General features: G+C 42.2%; 1 protein-coding gene across 1 annotated transcript in view; it reads left to right on the top strand.

Annotated features, from left to right (window-relative positions):
- Nucleotides 1-20,794, top strand: part of fat2 (FAT atypical cadherin 2) — a 123,522-nt gene that overhangs the window by 13,460 nt on the left and 89,268 nt on the right. The window contains exons 2-3 of the mRNA XM_088293428.1: nucleotides 12,199-15,458; nucleotides 19,343-19,654. Of these exons, the coding sequence (XP_088149554.1) occupies nucleotides 12,215-15,458; nucleotides 19,343-19,654 (3,556 nt within the window). The 5' untranslated portion in view covers nucleotides 12,199-12,214. The remainder of the gene's footprint in view (nucleotides 1-12,198; nucleotides 15,459-19,342; nucleotides 19,655-20,794) is intronic.

Genomic DNA, 20,794 nt, shown 5'->3' with positions numbered 1-20,794 from the left:
GATGGGCCATTCCATTCAGATTAGTTGAATTTCCATTCATTTCAATACGGAAGGATGATTTTGAGATATTTTGTTTCAAGCTTGGGTACGGAATGAATTACCCTCATATCTAGAGATAATAATTTTAGCTTATAACCATTTGATAATGATTTTTATTATAGTTATTACCATGAACAAATATTTTGAATGATTACCTCATTTTCAATATTGGTATTACATACTTTAATGCTTTTCTTAGACTTACACTAAGCGTAGCAAAACAAGCTTCACCATTAAGCTTATGTAGAATTTTTTTTAAAATTCTTTATAACATCGTGAATAATAATGAACATGTATACGCCCTTTCTAAATGTGTTAAAAAGCATTTTGTTAAGCAGACAGACCTGAAAGTGAAATAATGTTTTACTATTTTATTACTAATGATTTACAACAAACACTTTATCATGATCCCTTATCGGTACCCTGTAGCAAAGCACTCATAAACACATTTGAGATCTCTGTTCTGTGATCATTAGCACAAACAAAACAGCTAAAGCCTAACAAACTGCCTGCGGAATGTTAGAAATGTCGGGGAGTCCTGGCTGGATGTGTGACTTGTTTCCGTAATGGATTCTACAGGGAAGTTGTTGAGGGAAAGTTGAAAGGTCAGAGGCATTGGAGCATTGATAAGATGCAGGAGAAGATCATAAAACTGCTACACTTTTTATTTATCTCTTTATTTTTGTTACCTCCACCAGGGAGGACAGGTTGGAGCGCAGAGGAAGACGATTAGTCCAGAAAAAAAAAACAACCCAAAAAACAGGTGTCCAATAGCGGTCAGCATTCTTTTCATGAATGGACCATTGTTTGCTTTTTCAAATCTATAAGACAGGTTTGATTTGAAGATGACATGTGGACACCCCTACCTATGACCACTTTAACAAATCAAAAGGATTAACCTCTCCGTGGCTGATTTATATGATAATGGGGAAATATGGAGTTGATCACAGATAGATGAGACTGGGAGGAGTATTACATGCAAACCTATTACATAAGTGCCAGTGTTAACGCAATGAAGCGTCCCTTTAACGTATATGATTTCAGAGGAAACTTTTTTTTTTTTTTAAATCATGATAAAGCAAGAACTGTCGTGTGTTTTATTTTTTAGTAATGTGATTATAAAGATGGTCGTGGTAGTTGCTGGGCAACAGGTCATGTTTCATGTAAATTTTGAAAGAAATCTGGTGGAAAGTAGTTGAGTTAATATGAAAAAAAAGTTTTTAAAAACAAAAACTATGCTTTTCTATCAAAATAGACATTTCTAGGAAGTGGGAAGTCAATGAGTGACAAAAAGACGTTATACTCAAAAGAACAAAAAGGAAGCAAAAAGACACTTGAAAAACAACAACAAACAATGAATGACTAAATGCTGAATGACACCAGGGAACTCAATGCAAGCAAACTGATGAGACAACGAGAAACATCTGGACAAGTTGCTGAGGGACCCGATTGGTAGACACACGCGACCAGGTTGTTGAGCACAGGTGGATCAAAAAAAAAAAAAAAAAACTTGCAAGACCTAACATGAAAAAAAGTCAATCCACCCATTATCTGGTCTAATAACAGCTAATTTCAGGTAGTAAATGGATTATTTTCCCGAGTTTGGTGTCTGCTGCTTTGTTTATGTATTCCCTGCTGGTGTAATGATCATCAGTCTTTGTTGGACTTGTGGTAGGGCGGTGGAGGTTCGGGTGCGTTTGAACACGGTTGGGAGAGATTGTTGCCTGCTGACATCTCGGCAGACATTTTCTGCATCTATGCGCTCCCACCACGGAGGAAGCAGCACAGCAGCAAGCGTGTTGGCCAGATGGCGAAGCTAGAGAACGATCTAAAAGACACTTCGTTCCCCTGCGCGTTCCACAACGCATGGATGTACTCCACTTCTGGACTCCTGCTTGCTACAAGTGCTTTCCAGAACTCGACAATTGGGTTGTTAAACACCCGGTCGTTGACTAACAAAAACATTTATTCTGAGGGAGCTATTACTCTCCAAGTACCTGGATTTCCTCTGGCTGACGGAGAGTTAGAACTTGAGACTTGAATTATTACCCCCTTCATGTTCTTAGGTCATGTTGGAGAAACGACAACTATTTTTGAAAGCTATTTCAAATGTGAAAAGTTGACATTGGCAATATTGATCACCAGCTTTGAAAGCTGTTCCTGTGCTCCGCCCTGTCATTTATCGGCCTTCCAAATACCACAAAAAGTTTCTGAATGACTTTTCCAATCTTCTTGCTGAAATGTGATCACATCCTGTTTATGGGGGATTTTAATATTCATGTGTGCTGTCCTGACAAACCATTAGCAAAGAACTTTTTCAGACTCATTGACTCTAGTGAAGTGTGTGTCTGGCCCCACTCACAATCAAGGACATACTTTAGATCTTGTCCTTGCTTTTGGTCTGTCTGTCTCAAGTTTAAAAGTGACGTGATTTTTGATCATATGACTGTGCTCTTTGATGGTGTGTTTTCCTCCGCTGCTGTTGAACCTATGACCAGTGAGCGCAACAGTCGGATTTTTAACCCCCTCAGTGCTAGTCGGTTCTCTGAAGCCTTTGATCAGATTTCTGTTTCCTCTTCAAACACAGAGGAACTGAGGTCTTGGTTTCACTCATCTTGCCGTAATATTTTGGATTCTGTGGCGCCATGAAAAATTTAAGACCGGAGCCATTGTTTAATCAGAGGACTCATGCAGCTAAACAAAAATGCTGCAAAGCAAAACGCAGGTGGAAAAAAATATCCTGGAAGACTGCTGGCACTGTTACCTAAGCACAGTGAAAGAGTCCAAACGGGAACCCTTGTCAAGGCTAATTCAGGCAAATCGCCATAATTCACGTACTCTATATAATCTATTATATCCTACTGTTTGATGCACCTAATCCTCAACTGTCGATTTGAGCAGACACATCCCCTAAAATGATGAGGTTGCGACAGCCAGGGCGCTTGTTGCAAACGCCACACTTGACCCCTCTGCCCATGTTCCTTGTTCGGCCGTATTGGATTCCTGTGAGGTGTTTGAATTTGACTTATGAAAGATAGATATGAAAATATGTGCTTTTTGAAGTGAATAAAACTGAGTTAGCAGAGTTAAATAGTAACTCAAATAGTTATATATAAATCAAATAGTTGCAAATAGTTTGGATTGCAATCGAACTGAAAAAGTTTGGTGGAAGTTGAAGAAATTGTTCCTTGACAATGCTCCAGCCTGCGACGCTAATCTGATAAAAGATGTGTGAGAAACTCAGAGCCAGATTGATGAAGAGTACTGTTTATCACTGATTCAGTCTGTGCTTTTGAGACTGACTGCCAGCGGTTATAAAAGACCGAGGTGGTGTTACAAAGTACTAGTGGCGTGTTGAAGTGTTTTTTTTTTTCATGATTCTGTAATATATTTTCCTCAGAATGGAGTGATCCCTTATTTTTTCTCTCTGCTTGGTCTAATCAAGTGACTGTTACTAACTTCCACATTTTTCCTCTTGAAAAATATTCACTTTTTACTGCCAAAAAATGTTTAGTTAGGAAAGTATCACTTTCAGAATCATCTGAAAGTGTTGGATTAAGACCAACCATATCTGTTACTACAAGTAATGACTTATTTGAACTTGATCTAACAGCATTGTGCAGCAGTGCCATGAACACCTTCTTAACTCATTTACGACCAGCCAAGTATAAAAAAAAAAAATGGATCTTTGACGTCTTTTGCCGTCAATGGCAGTAAATGAGTTAAGCACTTTCTTATGCAGTGCGTGCTTCTTTCTGATAACTTGTGGCTTTTTCTAGTGTGTTTAAACAAGGAAACATGCAATATTCTCAAGTACTTTTGCAAAACTCGATTATTTCCTTTGCAATTTTACTTTATTGCATGAATTATATGCCAGAGTAACTAGTTCGAATTGCCCTTTGGCCCAACATCCATGTCACTACCTGAGCAAACATATCTCATATTAATAGGCCTTCCATCTGTCCTCTTTTTCAGTTGGGTAGTGGAGAGGCTTACACCTGCCAGACACGCCGCACAATGCATCGGTTCAAGACAATATTCTAAGGGACAAATACTCGATTTACCTCATTACAGCACTTTATATAAAGCCACCGGCACTTTACAGAAAGCATCTATCTCTTTGGCACACTCTGATGGTGGCCTTCTCCTTTAATGACTTGAGTACTTGTATTATATATGTCTTGATTTTTCTTTCTGAGTTTATACTGCACTTGAGCTAGAGCTTTGGCGGGCAGTGTGTAAAGGGCTATAGGCCGATCTCTTAGTCAGCTCTGCACAATTTTGATCCATTGAGTGCAACATACCTTTTGCTCCACATTGTATTAAACGTTCTAGTGAACTTTAAACAAGAAGCACCAACGCTAATCGCGTTGTTTCTACACTGTAAACATTTTGCGTGGGCTCTGAGTGGGCTGTGGTGCACCCATCCCTCTCTCCTCCAAGCTGTAATGGAGGTTCAAGGTATAGCCATGAGGATAGATTAAGTAACAAATTGAAAACACACAAACAATCCTGAACTCCATTTGAGGGTAATGAACGCTGTCAGACACGTAATGGATCCTACACATCAGCATCAGCACCCTTGGTACAACCGGCACGCTCACACACACGCACGCACGCACACACTCATGCACACACACTTACCACAGAGGGCGTTTATTTACTCGCTTGTCCATTTATTCCACAACGGACTGTTTAGTGAAATTTAGTGCAAACAAAAGCATAAATCATCATTGAGCGGACCCTCGCACTCCTACGCCTGTCTAAGTTTTGTGTTTTATAGCGAGTCATCAAACTTTGCAGTCTTGCGCTGAAAACTCTATCACAAAAAGACCATAAAAATTGCAACGCTAAACCAAAATGTGAAACTTCTTGTTTGCTTTCAGGCATGCATTCTTGAGGCTTTTTTGCGGGTATACTCATGGTAGACATCCATTCAATTCATCCATCATCAAAACCGCTTATCCTCATGAGGATTGGAGGTGTGCCTACCCCAGCTAGCTTCGGGCAGTAGGCAGGGAACACCCTGAACTGGTTGCCAGGCAATGGCAAGGCACACAAACAACAACTATTAACACTCACACCTAAGGACAATATCAGAGTGTTCAATTAACCTACCATGCATGTTTTTGGAATGTGGGAGGAAACCAGAGTACCCGGAGAAAACCCACGAAGGCATGGGAAGAACACGTAAACTCCACACAGGAAGGCCGGGGCCGGATTCAAACCCACAACCTTTGCAGTCAACTACCAAGACACCCTCCCATGATAGACATGTCTAACCTAGATCATGTTGCTTTGGGAAGCTGGCTTGTTCAATTACCCCTTTGCAGGAATCCTACAGAAATGGTCTAAATGGCAAGTGTCCTGAAGGTTCACAATATGTGTTCTTGAGACTTTTATGTGGGTCTTGCCAGGATAGACATGGCTATTAAATGTCATTCTTCCTTATAAAACTGGTGGACAGGTTTGTTTTGAAGGATCATGAAAATGTCCCAAAGGACCCTAAAATGGCTTGTTAACACCCAAATAACAGACTTTCCGGGCTCTACTTTTGTGTCAAGTACAAATTTGGCGCAAGGTATGGTTTCATTCTGCACAGAGGCTTGCTAGATTAAGTTCGCAGAACCAGCATGGCACATTTAAAATCAGGGGCTTTTGGATGTGAACACAACCATCTACTTTTGCCTCCAATTGAAGTGGCTCCTTTCATTCCCTTTAACTGCTAAGTGTGAGAGCTGCGCTGATGGTCCTTGACATGTCGGAAGAAGACACTGATTTGCTTGAGTCCTGCGGCATGTAGCACATCAAAGGAAATGCTCTCGGTAGGACGGAAAACCCTGCGTGGTGCAGAAAGTTGAGCCAAATTTCCAAACAAGTGCATCAAGGGCAGGTCGGCACGAAAATCAGGATATGCCATTCATACGCATGCGCAGCTGCACTGTCTATGAAATGTGTTTTAAGGCATGGCCTACCAGATGTTTTGTGGGTCTACTGATGATATGCCACCAATTTTCATGTCGCGAAGGGAAACTGGTTCATAAAATTACCTTGTTGTAAAAACCTTAGAAATGGCTGAATGGCACCCTTTCAGTGCTTTGCAGCATTTGTTATTTACGTTTTTTGTGGTTCTGCCAAATGTCATGTTGCCAAAGAAATAATCTTGACGTTTTTGTGCGTCTAGTCTACTATGAAGATGTGCCAACCAAATGTTATGTTTTTAACTTAAATTGGCTTAAGTGACAACATTTAAAACAAACTAACTCAAAAATCTAGAGGGCGCTATTAAGGCAAGGATTTCACACACACAACACCAGCATTTGCTGGACGCTCGAGTATGGGCAAAGTCCTCAAAATTTCATCTGATTTGGTCTGAAAACAATAACGACGGAGAAAAGAAGCAATCCCACCTCCGTGCTTGAGCACTAACAATTTATTATTAGTGTTGTTGTTGTGGTAGTTGGAAAGTGGGGAGTTTTCTAACCAAAGCCCTGACATAATTCCGACTGAAATGATGATTGATTGGAAGGATTTTCGGTTTCGCGGCCTACGGGGGAAGAAACACACAAACACACACACAAGAGCAACCTGCAGCCACTTGTCCAGCTGGATCACATTTCGTCGTAGCTCTCATTGTTCTCAGGAACGTCGCAAGAGGACCTCGCAGCACTTCTGTCCCCTCCTCCCCCTCCTACCTAAAATTTAACAAATCGATCACTTTTTTTTTTGAATGGCCTTTGCTGAGGTCACATGAATGCTGCTGCTTCTGCACTGAGTAGCGCAAATATCACTGAATGCCGCCCAGCAGGATCTGAGTAATAAAACCTCTGTGTTAGGACTTGTCATGTTCAAATTATTTCCAATCACAAGTCAGTGAATGTTATACAGTAGGCTGTACAAAAATTCAGTCTCACAGAGTGAAACTCAATTGGACTGAATTACAGTTGTGACTGTTTGCCATACACCAAATGAACACCACACATCTCCCGATGCGTTGCAACTGAAAAAAATGTGTGTTGGGTTTGGACACTTTTGTGGTTTGTTCCCTTACGCTCACGTCACCATTGCAAAAAACAAAAACAACAACAACAAAAAAACAACCACCCCAAGCGATTGAGCAGTGCACATCTGCCAATGTGGTGCAGTGGAAAATTTACCACCCCGTTTCAGGTTTTGGGGTATCACATATAATTTTTTGTCATTTGTTCCCATAAGTTTGTTGCACACCGAGCAACACTGAAATGAACATGGCATCACACAGCAAGCTATTGAGTTCTGCACATCTTCCAAAACGGTGAAATTTTTTTAATGCACTTCAAAGACAGGATAAGTATTGTTCAAACTAATTAATTGTTAGTTGACCGCAAACATTTTTTTTAAAAAGCTGGGACAGAGTCATGTTTACCAATCTGTTACATCGCCTTTCTTTTTAACAACACGTACAAGTTTGGGAACTGAGGACCGCAATTGTGGCAGCTTTGTAGGTGAACTTCTTTTCCATTTTTGCTTCAGGCTTTCTATTTTTTTATTTTGTGCGTCATAATATGCCACCCATTTTCAATGGGAGACAGGTCTGGACTGCGGGCAGGCCAGTCGAGTCCCTACACTTGTTTACTACAAAGCCATGCTGTTGCAACTCGTGCAGAATGTGGCTTTGCATTTTCTTGGTGAAAGACACAGCGACCTCCATGAAAATTATTTGATGGCAGCATATGTTTCTCCAAAGCGTATATATCTACCTTTCAGCATTAGTAGTGCATTCACAAATGTTGTTAAAAGTTACGCATGTTGTGGGTGCGAACACTCCCCCAACAATACACACAGATGCTGGATGTTGAATTTTGCACAGATAACAAGCCGGATGGTCCTTTTCCTCTTTAGCCGGGAGGACGTGATTTACATCCATTCTGTCCATGATTTTCAATATAAAATGTGGAGTCGCTTGGGTCCTGAGAAGTCAGTAACATTTCTGGGTGTTGTTGATATATGGCTTTTGCTTTGCATGGTCTCGTTTGAACTTGCATTTGTCTAACTGCGTGACCTGACACTACTTTTCTTAAGTGCTCCTGAGCCCACATGGCAAAATCCTTTACACTATGATGCCACTTTTTAATGCAGTGATGCACGGAGGAGCGAAGATCACGGGCATTCAGTATTGGTTTTCCGCCTTGCCACGTACGTGAACAGATTTGTCCTGATGCTCTCAATCTTTGGATGATATTATGGATCGTAGACTATGAAATCCCTGAGCTCCTTGCATTTGTACAAGTACGTTGCGAAACGTGGAATGTTGGAAACCGGAGCTGTTTTTTAGCATTCATTAACTTTTCCAATCTGTCCAAACATCTTTGAAATGTGTTGCCGACATCAGATTCAAACTGAATGTATATTTGCAGAAAAAAAACTAAAACATATTTGCAAATCATTCTGTTCTCTTTTTATGTCTAAAAATAGGTCCAAGCTTAATTGGAATTAGGGTTTGTTTACTGTAAATTAAGTAAGTACTGTTGTTGTAAAACACTATGAACTGTTGAAACGTACTGTATTGGCCAACTTCCTGAGTCTCCCTCCTTGCATTTGCTTCGAACCTAATTTATGTGTGAGTGTGTAATTTTATTGTTGATTCTATGTTGCATGTGCAACACCATTCACAGATGAAACCATAATTATGAAGTGACTCGTGATGAAATCAAATGAGACACCCCTGGTAAATGGTGCGCGTACATCAACTGACTGGTGTCTGCGCGTTACCTAAACTAAGTGGGATGCTATGTTGAGATGACAACGATGCCTAAAATCTCACGGCCTTGAAACCCAAACAGTGACCCAGAGCATACTAATCTGATCCCGCGTTAGCAGCGTGTCGCCTCTGCGCCGCAGATAAAGCACCCGCACCATCAGCTTCACCGTCATCATCGTCATCATCACCGTCATCCTCCGCTGGAGCTTCCAACACCAGCAGCCTACCTGCTCGGGCCGACTGCTTGTGCCATAACCAATGCGAGCATTTTTTAGAATCCCGTCGGGATGCTCAGATAAGACATGATAGCGACTTTGGTAACCATCTCTGCTGCAGTTGTCTTTAGGAAGAGGGAGAAAGGTTTTTTTTTTCCTATGCTGATTGCAGATGATGATGTTCCTGTGCTCAGCATGCTTCGGCGCACATTCACGGTTAGGTGTGTCATTGGGGTGGCTGGTGAGGCTTGTCGTTCATTTCAATTCACGTCAACCCCTGTTCCAGACGCAGCCTCTATAGATGAAAATCCATAATTGTAAGGTGTGTCAGATAACTTAAAAGCCAGTTTTCACAAAACTAAAAAAAAAAACAAAAGAACTGCAAGGATTCTTCCAGGATCCTCCGCAGCTTTGTTGTCATAGCCATGTTGATGTCCACATCGTGAGGACCCCAGCACAACGATGTTTTTTTCAGTGAGGCTTGGTGCTCAAATAAGGAATTTTCAAATTTTATAAGATTTTTTTTCAATTACCGACCTCACACATAATGACAGAAAATCAGCCACTTAACAGTTTGAGTCGTCATGTGTGTGGGCTGCGCCGATAATCTCAACAGAAAGCACCATGCACATTTTGTCCCACCATCGATCTTGAAACGAAGTCCTCTGAGGCACAACGTGAATATAATCACACAGGATCTCACAAAAATTAAGCAAAGACACTTTGGCATATGCGCCGATGTTTCGAGGACTGGTAGCATAAGCTGGTTAAGCTGTTAATGCCAATAAAAGACTTGCTCTAAAAAACATTTCGTGGCATCTGGCGAACACAATTTTATCCAAATATCAACATCAGGCAGGACACATTTTGTTTTATTTCTTGCTTGTTTTTCAGTCAGGATACTTCTTTGCTACAATTACATTCCATTGGTGTCACAGCGCAGAGACGTCCGCTTACCCCACACACCTGAAATTTTTGGGTGGTAAATACTGAACCCATTTGATATTGAAGATTGTCAGCCTGGCACTTTTGGGAAAATATTGTTGTGCCAAATCTACATCTTCTCTATCCTCACAAGGATAGTCTTATAGTACAGTCATATCCATCCATCCATTACCTGTAGCTCCTCACAAGAGTCGCGGGTGGTGTAGGAGCATATCAGCAATCAGTCATCTGACAACATCGGATGCAGTGGCACAGAGCAGCACATTAGATTCCCACTGAAATCTCCCCTGCAAAGCTCTGCGATGATCTAGCAAGAGCCATCTCAGTTCAAACTTGTTGCCTGTGTCGTGGATGTCAGAGTAATAATTACAGATTTCTCTGGGGAGCAAGGAGGGGGTGGTGGCTGCCACCTGCCTCAAAATGCTCCAAGGCAACTTTTGTCTTTTGGAACGTCGTGTAACGCTTGCTTAGAGCAAGTCCGAACAAGAGTTGTGGTATTATGTTTGATTTAGTTGCCTTTGGCGGACTTGATGACACAGAGAGGGTGATTTAAGTTTGTGTTGTTATGCGCTAACACGCAAGTTTATTCACGATGCAATGATGATTCAACATTTATGACCCTCTTCAAATGTCTTTCTTTCTTTGTCATTCGAAATGTATCTCACAATTCTGCAGGTGTCAGAAAATTTACCTTCGTTTGGGGTGGCACCACCCGAAATCGACCCAAAATGCAGCTTCCAAAGAATGTTTCATGAATAGACAAAAAAAAAAAATCTGTGGAAGCTAAGCCCGAAATGACACACAGGAAGTCTACCATTTTGGGTTGAAGTAGCCATTTTAGGGCAATTTTGACCTTTCACATATATTTGAAAAATTGAGCCACAGAGGCCAGTTTCACTTAGCAGCATGACATTTAGAAGACGTGTCATACACTAGAAGACTCACAACAAAGTCTGAAGAAGCCATGCTCGAAAAGACGCAGGAAGTCTGACATCTTGCTTTGAAGAGGCCATTTAAGGGCTAATTTGGGAATTTAGGGTTACATTAGAGGCAGGAACAAAAAATCCATCCCTGACATTTTTGGCTGAGAGAAGCCCCTTATAATTAGCATAGCACAACCAACTTGAAGTTGATTAATGAGTTCCCTGAAGGAATTTATTCTACTATTATCTCAAAACTTGCTTTTCTCTATCTCAATGTGGCTGAACCTGGCAGGGAGAGACTATGGGACTGTTACAATTGAAGTTGTAGACTGAAATTATTCTAATAAGTAAAAGCAATCATATATTATATTATAGTCACTGATGGTGTAATGGTAGACTCCCCTGACTTGTGTGCAGGCAGCGTGGGATAGGTTCTCACTCAGTGATGGTGTCGGCGTGTGCCCTGCGACTGGCTGGCGACCAGTTCAGGGTATAGTGTGCCTTTCGCCCATAGTCAGCTGGGATGGGCTCCAGCACCACGGCAACCCTGTACAGGATAAGCGGTGTAGATGATTTATTTGAATGTGGGTTCATTAGACTGTCATGAACATGAATGTAACTTTATAACTGATGTCATTAAGTGTCATTGTGTAAATTATGTCAATTTTGATGCTAAGTTGACATTGTTTACTATCTTGGTACCCATGGCACCGACCCACTTTGACCGACCGACGTTATTCATAAAAAGTGTCGGTTTGAAAAAGAAAAGGGAGTGAAATAAATTCAATAACACAGCTTGCTAGCACAATTGCCATTCAACCCCTGCTTGATAATCAGTTGCACTGAGCAACATAAAATTTGGTAGTCTTGATTATTATGAGTATGCCATTTAAAAATCACAAAATGCCATACCCCAAAAAATAAGGGAAACCTGCCGTTTGATTTAATAATTTTAGGCATCCTTCAAAGACTCACTTTGTTTAATTGATGTCAAATTTTAACCGTATATAGAATACTCAACAAATGGGTGACCCAAATTGTTAAAAAAAAAAAAATCATTACTCTGCATGAGCATGTTGAATTGAAATGATAGGGTAACTCATTACTTAAGCAGGCTATTTGAATTGTGTCATGAAAACCCGAAATCTGATCGTAAAAAGTCTGCACCACCATTAATTTTATTGTGAAATTTCCCATCCTCTAAAAGTGATGATTGTCAGTTTTATGAAGTGCAACTTTTCCAGATGTTTTTAATTGTCAAACATTTTTCAGAATGCAGTTAAATAGTGTCCATCTATCATAAAATCATGCATTTGTGTTTTTGTTTCCATTTCAGACAACCGAGGAACAAAATGCTACTCCAAAAAGGGACGGCATCACTACTTGGTATCTTGCTGACACTAGCCGCAGTTGTGCTAAATTCAGCACAAGGTGATGGAACATTGGCAGAACTCAAAGCGGGATCCCCACTGCGATTCACGCACCATCTCTACAACACCACCATCGACGAGAACTCCGGCGCAGGGTCGTACGTGGAGACGCCGGTGAAAATGGGCCTGGAGATGGCGGAAACATTCTGGGAAATCAAATATGCGATTGTCTCCGGGGATGACAGTGGCTATTTCCAAGCAGAGGATGTCAAAGTTGGAGATTTGTGTTTCCTGAGGATCAAAACTCAACATGCGGCACTCCTCAATAGGGAAGTGAGGGATACATATTCTCTAACTGTCGAGGCCACGGAGAGCACACAGGAACTCCAAGCCAAGACCAAAGTCTATATCCAGATCTTGGACACAAACGACCTCAAGCCTCTTTTTGACCCATCCTCATATAGCGTATCCGTCCCCGAAGACACGCCACTTCAGACCAGTCTGGCCAGGGTTAGCGCGGCGGATGCCGACATGGGCACCAACGCTGAGTTCTATTACTCATTCACCGTCAAATCTCATCCATTCGTTGTGGACCCCTTCAGCGGAACTATTAGCCTTATGAAGAAACTCAACCACACTCGCAGTGAGCGATATGAGCTTACCGTGTTAGCTGAGGACAGGACCAAGAGGATCTCTGGCATTCAGAAATTCGGCAACGTTGCCAAGGTGAGCGTGAAAGTACAAAAAGCTGCGGCAGTTTTTCCGGTGATCAAACCTTCCGCCGATCCGACCAGCTCTGCAGAAGGTATGGTGACAATCAGCATCCACGTCGAGGCAGGCCTCAAGCCTGTCAAATCTCTTCGCATCATTGGTGGTGATCCTCATAAGAACTTTGAGGTCATTCCTGAGGGATTGCAGGGAAGCGACTTCCAAATAGTCTCAACCAAGAAAATCCTCTGGTCACAAAGTCCTTTTGGGCTCAATCTATCCATACAAGCTCAAGATATCAGCTCCCCCAGTTTAATGTCCCCCATTGCTAAGATCCACATTCCTGCCTTTCATTACCGACCCATGTCGTTCTTGGAAGACACCTACATTGTTGTCCTCAGTGAGATGTCTCCCCCGAAAACCTTTGTGGCAAAGGTTTCCGTTGATTCGGGCAATGTGACATATAGTGTCAAAACGAACCCAGACAGCTCTAAATTCAAGATAAATCCTAAAAGCGGGATCATCATAACCAGGGAGACGTTTGACTACGAGGGCCAAAATCGCTATGAGTTTGACATACTGGCCAATGGAGGTGAAGCTGAGGCTCACGTCGTGGTCAAGATTGCAGATGAGAATGACAACATTCCAGAGTTCTCGCTGTCCTCCTACGAGGCCACGGTGGATGAAAATAGCCCCATCGGCAGCAGCCTTTTGAAAATAAAAGCAGCAGACAAGGATGACGGGAAACACGGCTTTGTGACTTACGCCATTGCCAATGCAGACCTTTTGCCGTTTGCAATTGACCCCTTTACTGGGGTCATATTCACGACAGAACACATGGACTTTGAGCTAATGAAGCGTTGGTACCACCTGACAGTTTGGGCCTCAGACAGTGGCGAGCCATTCAGTCGGGTCAGCGAGTGCGTCGTAACGATCACCCTCAACAATGTTAATGACAATGTGCCTCTCTTTGAGAGAGTGGGCTGCAACGTCACAGTACCCCCAGATCTTGCCATTGGCCGTGCGGTCGTGGAGCTGTCGGCTGTCGACTTGGATGAGCTGCAGCAGCTGCGATATTTCATTGAATCGGGCAACGAGCTTCAGATATTTGCCATCAACTCTGTTTCAGGTGAGGTCACCCTGAAGCGTGCAATACCACCAGGTGTGCATTCATTCGATTTGGGAGTCGTGGCTTCTGACGGTGAGCACCGATCAGAGGCATCAGTCGTCCGGGTGACAGTCACCAGCCTGGGCGATGTGCCGACGGTTAGCTGCCAGGAAACGTTTATTCTCAAACAACTCACAGACAGACTAATAGAGTCAATCAAGCCCATATGGACTGAAGATGTGGAACAAACATCATCTGATATCCACATTACAAATAGATACTCCCCCATATTTGACGCCGGAGTTCCCAGCTCCCTGGATCTCTCCGAGGACTACCCACTAAACTCCACGGTGGTCCGTTTGGATGCGTCGGACAAAGACACGGGCTTCAATGGCATGCTCGCGTATACCATCTCTGGTGGGAACGAGGATGGTTGCTTTGCTGTCGACACCTTCTCCGGTGACATTCGTCTAGTTTGTCTGCTTGACCGAGAGAGGAAAGAGTTCTACATTCTAAACGTCACTGCCTATGATATGGGAGCACCACAAAGGTCAGCGTGGAAGTTACTTGCCGTGAATGTCCTGGACGTCAACGACAATGCGCCTCTATTTGATCAGTCCAGATATGTGATTCGCATCCCTGAAAACACCAAAGAAGATGCAGTCGTTTTCACAGCCTGCGCAACCGATTCTGATGCAGATTCAAACGGGAAAATTAAGTACAACCTCCTGACGTCTACCGACCTATTTCGGATTGAAGAGGTGACAGGTGAAGTGATGGTAACGGCTCCTTTGGATCGGGAAACCTCACCCAGGCACGACCTCTGGATAGAAGCCTGGGATCAGTCTAAACTCACTCCCCCAATGTTTGCTACCCTCCACCTTGTAGTTGTTCTTCAGGACGTCAACGACAACCCACCCACTTTTCTGACAAAAGTCTACGGAGTAAAAGTTCCAGAGGATTTACCGGTGGGAACCTTACTGGTCTGGGTGGAGAGTGTGGACTCCGATCTGGGTGGCGGTGGCCTCATCACCTACAACCTTAAGAACACAGAGAGTGGGATCTTTCGCATGGAGTCCTCCACTGGTGCCTTGACCCTGGAGAGGGAGTTGGACTTTGAACGACAGCCGTCGTACAACCTCACAATCCGCGCCGTCGATCACGGCCTACCGCGATCGCTTTCATCGTCCTGCTTCGTGGAGATTCAGGTCTTGGATGTCAACGAGAACCTTCACCAGCCACTTTTCTCTGAGTTTGTCTATGAGGCCATGGTGTTGGAAAGCGCATTGGTGGGGACAGCTGTGCTCACAGTGACGGCCACGGACAAGGACGTGGGCGGCGATGGCGTCATCCGGTACCACATCCACGACGGTTCTGGTCTCGGAGTATTCACCATTGATGCGGAAACAGGTAAAACGGCATAGAATTACGGTTGAAATGGTTTACTGATAAAGTTTGATCAAATTTCAAATGATATGATAGAATTAAAGTGAACAGCATGGTATATTATTGGTCAGCACCTTTTGCCTGTCAGTTGATGGGTTTTTGTTTTGAACACTCCCGTGTGGAGTTTACATGCGCTCCCTGTGCATGTGTGGGTTTTTATTAAGCCTCCCTACCACATTGCAAAAACATGTACGGAAGCTTAATTGAAACACTAAATTGTCCAAAGGTGTGTATGCGAACGTGAATGCTTGTTTGTCTAAATGTAACCTGCTCTGAACCCCATCTCTTAAATTCATCTGGAATAGGCTCCTGAGGCCTCATTTATCAAATAGTGTGTAGGTTCCTTACTTAATGTATGTACACACAAAAGATAATAATGACATATGACAAAAAACAATTAGGCCCACGCGTATAGGCCTATCAAGCCATGTGCATCCACAGGAAATGTTGCCTTGTTCCCCTGTAAATAACTGTTCTACTTAGAAAAATGGATGACCAAATTCAACCAAATACGGTCAACACAAAGCAACACATCTATATAAATGAGCCATGCTGGCCAATGCTTTGTGAAGGATGAATCATCACAACAAGCAAAACAAAAAGGAAGAAAGGTGTTTGTTCATAGAATCAAATCAAAGTGCTTGATCAAGTAAAGTGATATTGTTTGATGGCCAAGGAAGGATCATTGAAAATATTAAAACTTAATGTATCTGCTCCCTATAAATTTTTAAATCATTATTAATAGCAACACGATTGAAGTTAAATTGAACAAATTTCTTATTTCAGAAGTCTGTATCACTAAGGTAGCCCTTCACCTTCATCATTACCACAAAGTAGGTTTCACTTTCAAAAAGGTTGGCCCTGGTTTAATGTTTCCTTCGTTTATTCCTCGAGAGTTGGGAGTGGTAAATCAAGAAGCTGCCCGGTGTTAAGCACTTATATGAAACGGCTAAGGCAGCCCAACCAGCCTCCTCTCTTCCACCACCAGTGCGCACGCCACACGCCAGTAATGAGATTTTGCAATCAAAACAGTATTCATCCCAAGTTGCACCCAAAAGGCTTGAACCGCATATTCTAAAAAGGCCTAAGACAAAAAAAAAAAATTATAATTACGGTTCTATGAATGTCCAAATGACTGCCAAGAGCTCAAAGCTCTGAATGTTCCCTTTGCACATGTGCAGTTTGAGTATGCATACCAAATTAGTCACCTGTGACCCCTGGATGACCCAGTGTAGAAATTCCAGTGTCACCAGAGGTTTGTTTCCCACAGAATCTGCTTACGTGAAGAATTTCGAGTGACAGTATGCCCTGGCGGTCATTCGGGATTCATAGAAACGTCATTACAACTGTCGAACTCAAAGGGGGAACGAACGCGTGACCTTGTGTATGGAAGTGCATAGCTCTATTTAAATTATCCATCAACTGTACCAAACGATCACTTGAGTTTATTCTTAGCAATTGGCAATTATAAAAGATGTCGGAAAATTACTGCAAGTATTCTTTTCTAACTCCCTAACTCGCCAACTTGAAGTTCCCGACAAACACTTAGAATACTTGCAAAGTGACGCAACGTCTCCAATGTTATGATGCAACAATACGTTGAATGAACCATCGGTGTACTCCACACAAACCGAGGCTTCGTTTGTCCTCAGTCACAAGATTTTTTTTTTTTTTTTTTTTTTTTGGACTTGATTACACGCTCCAAATCGGGGCTTCGTTTGGAATGCCAACTTTTGCTTAAAAGAATCTCTGAAACCCAACTTTATTTGCAAAATAACTAATGCGTCAAAATATTATAGAACAACTGAATTTGTACCCTCCTTCGTTTTACTGAAACTCTAGAAAGTGAGATTGGTCCTGTCAGCGAAATTGTTGCATTTGCACAAAATTGGCATGGAATGATTTATAAATTCAGGAAACGAAACAATGTATAATTTGGTCGGTCTGTTTATCATGAGTTGACCCACAAGGAATTCTGAAGAAGCCATGCTTGAAATATACAGGAAATGTGCCATTTTGCCTCGAAGGAGCCATGTTGGGCTCAATTTGTTTCCAGGAGTCCTTCAAAGACCAAATTTCCGAGCCATTATTACTTAGCAACAGGCAATGTGGTTGGCATGTCTTTCTTGAGAAGACAAAAAACAAAAAAAAAAGCCTTGAAAAGACACGTGACGGCTACCATTTTAGGGTCACTTTGACCATTTGCAGGTGCCCTTCCAAAACAAACATTTCCCAGACAATCTTACTTAGCAACATGAAATGTGGCTCGCATGTCCATCATAAGCAAACCTACAAAAAAGACTCACAAAGCCATGCCTGAAAAGACCGGAAATTCTTCTAACAATGAAAAATAGCGGTTGAATTCCACTTTTGCCATCTGTGAAACTTTGTTATCTCGTTTACAGTGTAATAAATAGCAGGCTGCTTTTCCATCCTGAAGGCATATTGTGCACTTCAGCTGCCGATCGGGCGGGATGACACACAACATGGTATTGCCGCTGGGTCTTAGACAAGGTGCTTTGTCTCTTTTTCCATCAGTGTAGATTTTATTTTATTTTTTTGCTCAGAGCACCCACTGCGACCCCTCAACAAATCACTGGGCATCCCATTAGCCTGCCACTGCACTTAAGGCTCAGATAAAATCAGGGCAAATTGAGTTCTCTGTCAAACTTTGGGAGGGGGTGGGCATATCGTAAGGTGGTGTTCTGGAACATTGTAATGGCTCAGCAACGGAGAAAATGTATTGATTTTGCATGTTTTAACACTCCAGAAGTCATTTGGAGGTAACTTTGCAACAGGCCCAAGACAAATATTCAGGAGGAGCAACCGGATTTTCTGTCCGATATATTGCTTTGCCAATGGCAAATTCAGATTATATTGCCATGATGTCAGACATTCTGACCAGACAAGTGACTTCCACTTGAGGCAGCACAGCCCAGAGTGCGGGAATGAAGCGAGCATCCCTAAAACACAATGAAAGTATTTTTATTAGAGGATGCGGCATTTTATAGGCTTATCATCAAGTGAGCAGATTACGGTTTCCATTACTTTGATGACTGGAGTTGGAGCTGGGTCATTCAGACTTGGTGATTTGCATATGCTTGCGAAAGTGGAGCCTAGAGTTAAAAATGTAAGTACCCATCAAGATAGTAAAAGTATTTTCACTGGTGGAGTTTGCACTTCATACACTACAGTGTTCCTTTGTTACTTCACGGTTCTTGCGGATTCACGCTATCACAGATTTTCATTTGAGAACATAGTTTCATATTTTGTAGTTTTTTTGTTTTGGCAAATTTTTCCTGTGATTTTTCTTCCTTTCATGTCGGACCAGTCAAAAAAAAAATATTATTTTCTTTTTTAGGGGAAATTTGATTTACAAAAAAACAAAACCATAAAGATTAGACAGTTCGTCACCTGTAATCAGCAGCTTGGTATTTATTGTACGTTATGCATTTTAAAACTTACATTTTTTAAGTGTAAGGGTGGGAACTGTGTGTGTGGGGGGGGGGCGGTCGTAATGGCATAATAGTGGTGTAAATCCTCGCCCAAATAAACATTTTTATTTTTAATAACTTAAGAAAAAAAAGGTGGACATCTACGTCGTGGGAATTCACTAATTGCGAAGGGTCTTGGAACATATCACCAATGAAAAGGGAGGGAAGGCTATTTGTGACCATGGGCAGAGGTGCGAAATTTCAACTTGGCAAGCGACCTCGACTTGCGAAGGTGGAGCCCAGCGAGCGCAGGGGGGGGGGACATGTTGCTTTGAACACTGGATAACTCTTGATGAAGTCAGACTCACCCTTTCAATCCATATATTTTGAAAAGGCCATATGATGTCTTCACAGGTGTGATCCAGACCATGCGGCCGCTGGACCGGGAAAAAGTTCCCCACTACTGGCTGTCCGTGGTGGCCACAGACCTCGGGACTGAGCCCCGGGCCTCGTGGACGCACGTTTACGTGGAGGTGATTGACATCAACGACAATGCTCCTGAGCTTTCCCAGCCTGTCTACTTTGCGGCCGTCCCGGAGAACGTGAACGCCGTCACGTCCGTTGTACGGGTGGCTGCCTCGGATTCTGATGCATCCTCGCAAGGTCGACTTTCATTCCACATGACGGAGTCGCATCGGACGTACTTTGATGTTGATCGTGAAACAGGTTAGTGACATTTAACCGATTAAATTGGCTTCATCCACAACCTGCACTGGTCTGAATTAGTTTCACTTTTTAAGGGACAAAAATGAATATGCGTTTGGACACATAGTGGTAGCTTTACCCAAAGCCTGCATATTGCCTAATTTTGTGTTTTGGAAGGAAAAAAAAAAGCATATCCAAACTATAAATGACCTCAAATGTTTTGTTGAATTCCGTGTCTGACACCTGTGCTGCGCTAAACTGCGATTTGCCAGGCTGGGTTTTAGTGCGTATGACTTGTTGCCTAATTGATGTGTCAGAGTGTTGAAGGACAAACGACAGATAAATGAGCCACTAAGTACTACAGTGGGCTATATCATTTTTATTTTGTTCATTTTACGTTAAGAGTGATTTTGAGGTTTACGGCCGCATTGAAATCTGTGAAATTTATATCTTGGTGTTCTATATGGAAATAATTGCTTATTCTGGATGCTGACTGGACACAGAAATTGTGGATTTTCTCCAAATTACATTAGTATTCAAAACAGTCATCAAATTTAATAATATTTCATGAAAAATTGTAAAACAAAAAAACATTTACTTATACTAACCAAAACTCGACTGCGTCAATGTCTGAAACACATTTCCTGGGATGTTTTTGCAAAGGTGACGCCTAGTTTCATGTGTCTGGCAAACTTAGAAATGGGTGTTGTCCAAGTTGTGCCACTGATAAATCAGGACAAGTGTTGAGTATACAAAAGGTCTGACCCCTACATGTCAAAACTGAAATCAAACTTTTACTTAGACCAGTCTTCAACTTAAAGATATGCCTTTACTCTTTTCACTTCTGCATGAAGCAGTGGCGGGCCGTGCATTTCACACGTAGGCCTTCAGTCAAGTTCTACTACTACTTACAATACAATTCGTTCAACTTCAATGAATATCCCTAATAACACCATTGTTTATGTCCCCACAGCTGGTGACACAAGCTAGCTGATTTCTGATTGGATACAAACTCTCCCATAAATGCAACATAATTTGACATGAATGTGAATAATAATTATATATATGCATACAATGATATTTAAACAAACCTCTGCGGTTAGCGTCTCTCCCGCGGCGGCCTCATGCATGGTTGTTTTTTTGGGGGGGGGAATAACGGGA

This window comes from Idiotropiscis lumnitzeri, chromosome 4, assembly GCF_059441095.1.
Source record: "Idiotropiscis lumnitzeri isolate Australia: NSW breed Sydney's pygmy pipehorse chromosome 4, RoL_Ilum_1.0, whole genome shotgun sequence".
In the NCBI taxonomy this organism is placed as follows: Eukaryota; Metazoa; Chordata; class Actinopteri; order Syngnathiformes; family Syngnathidae; genus Idiotropiscis; species Idiotropiscis lumnitzeri.
This window is presented reverse-complemented; position numbering and strand designations above follow the sequence as displayed.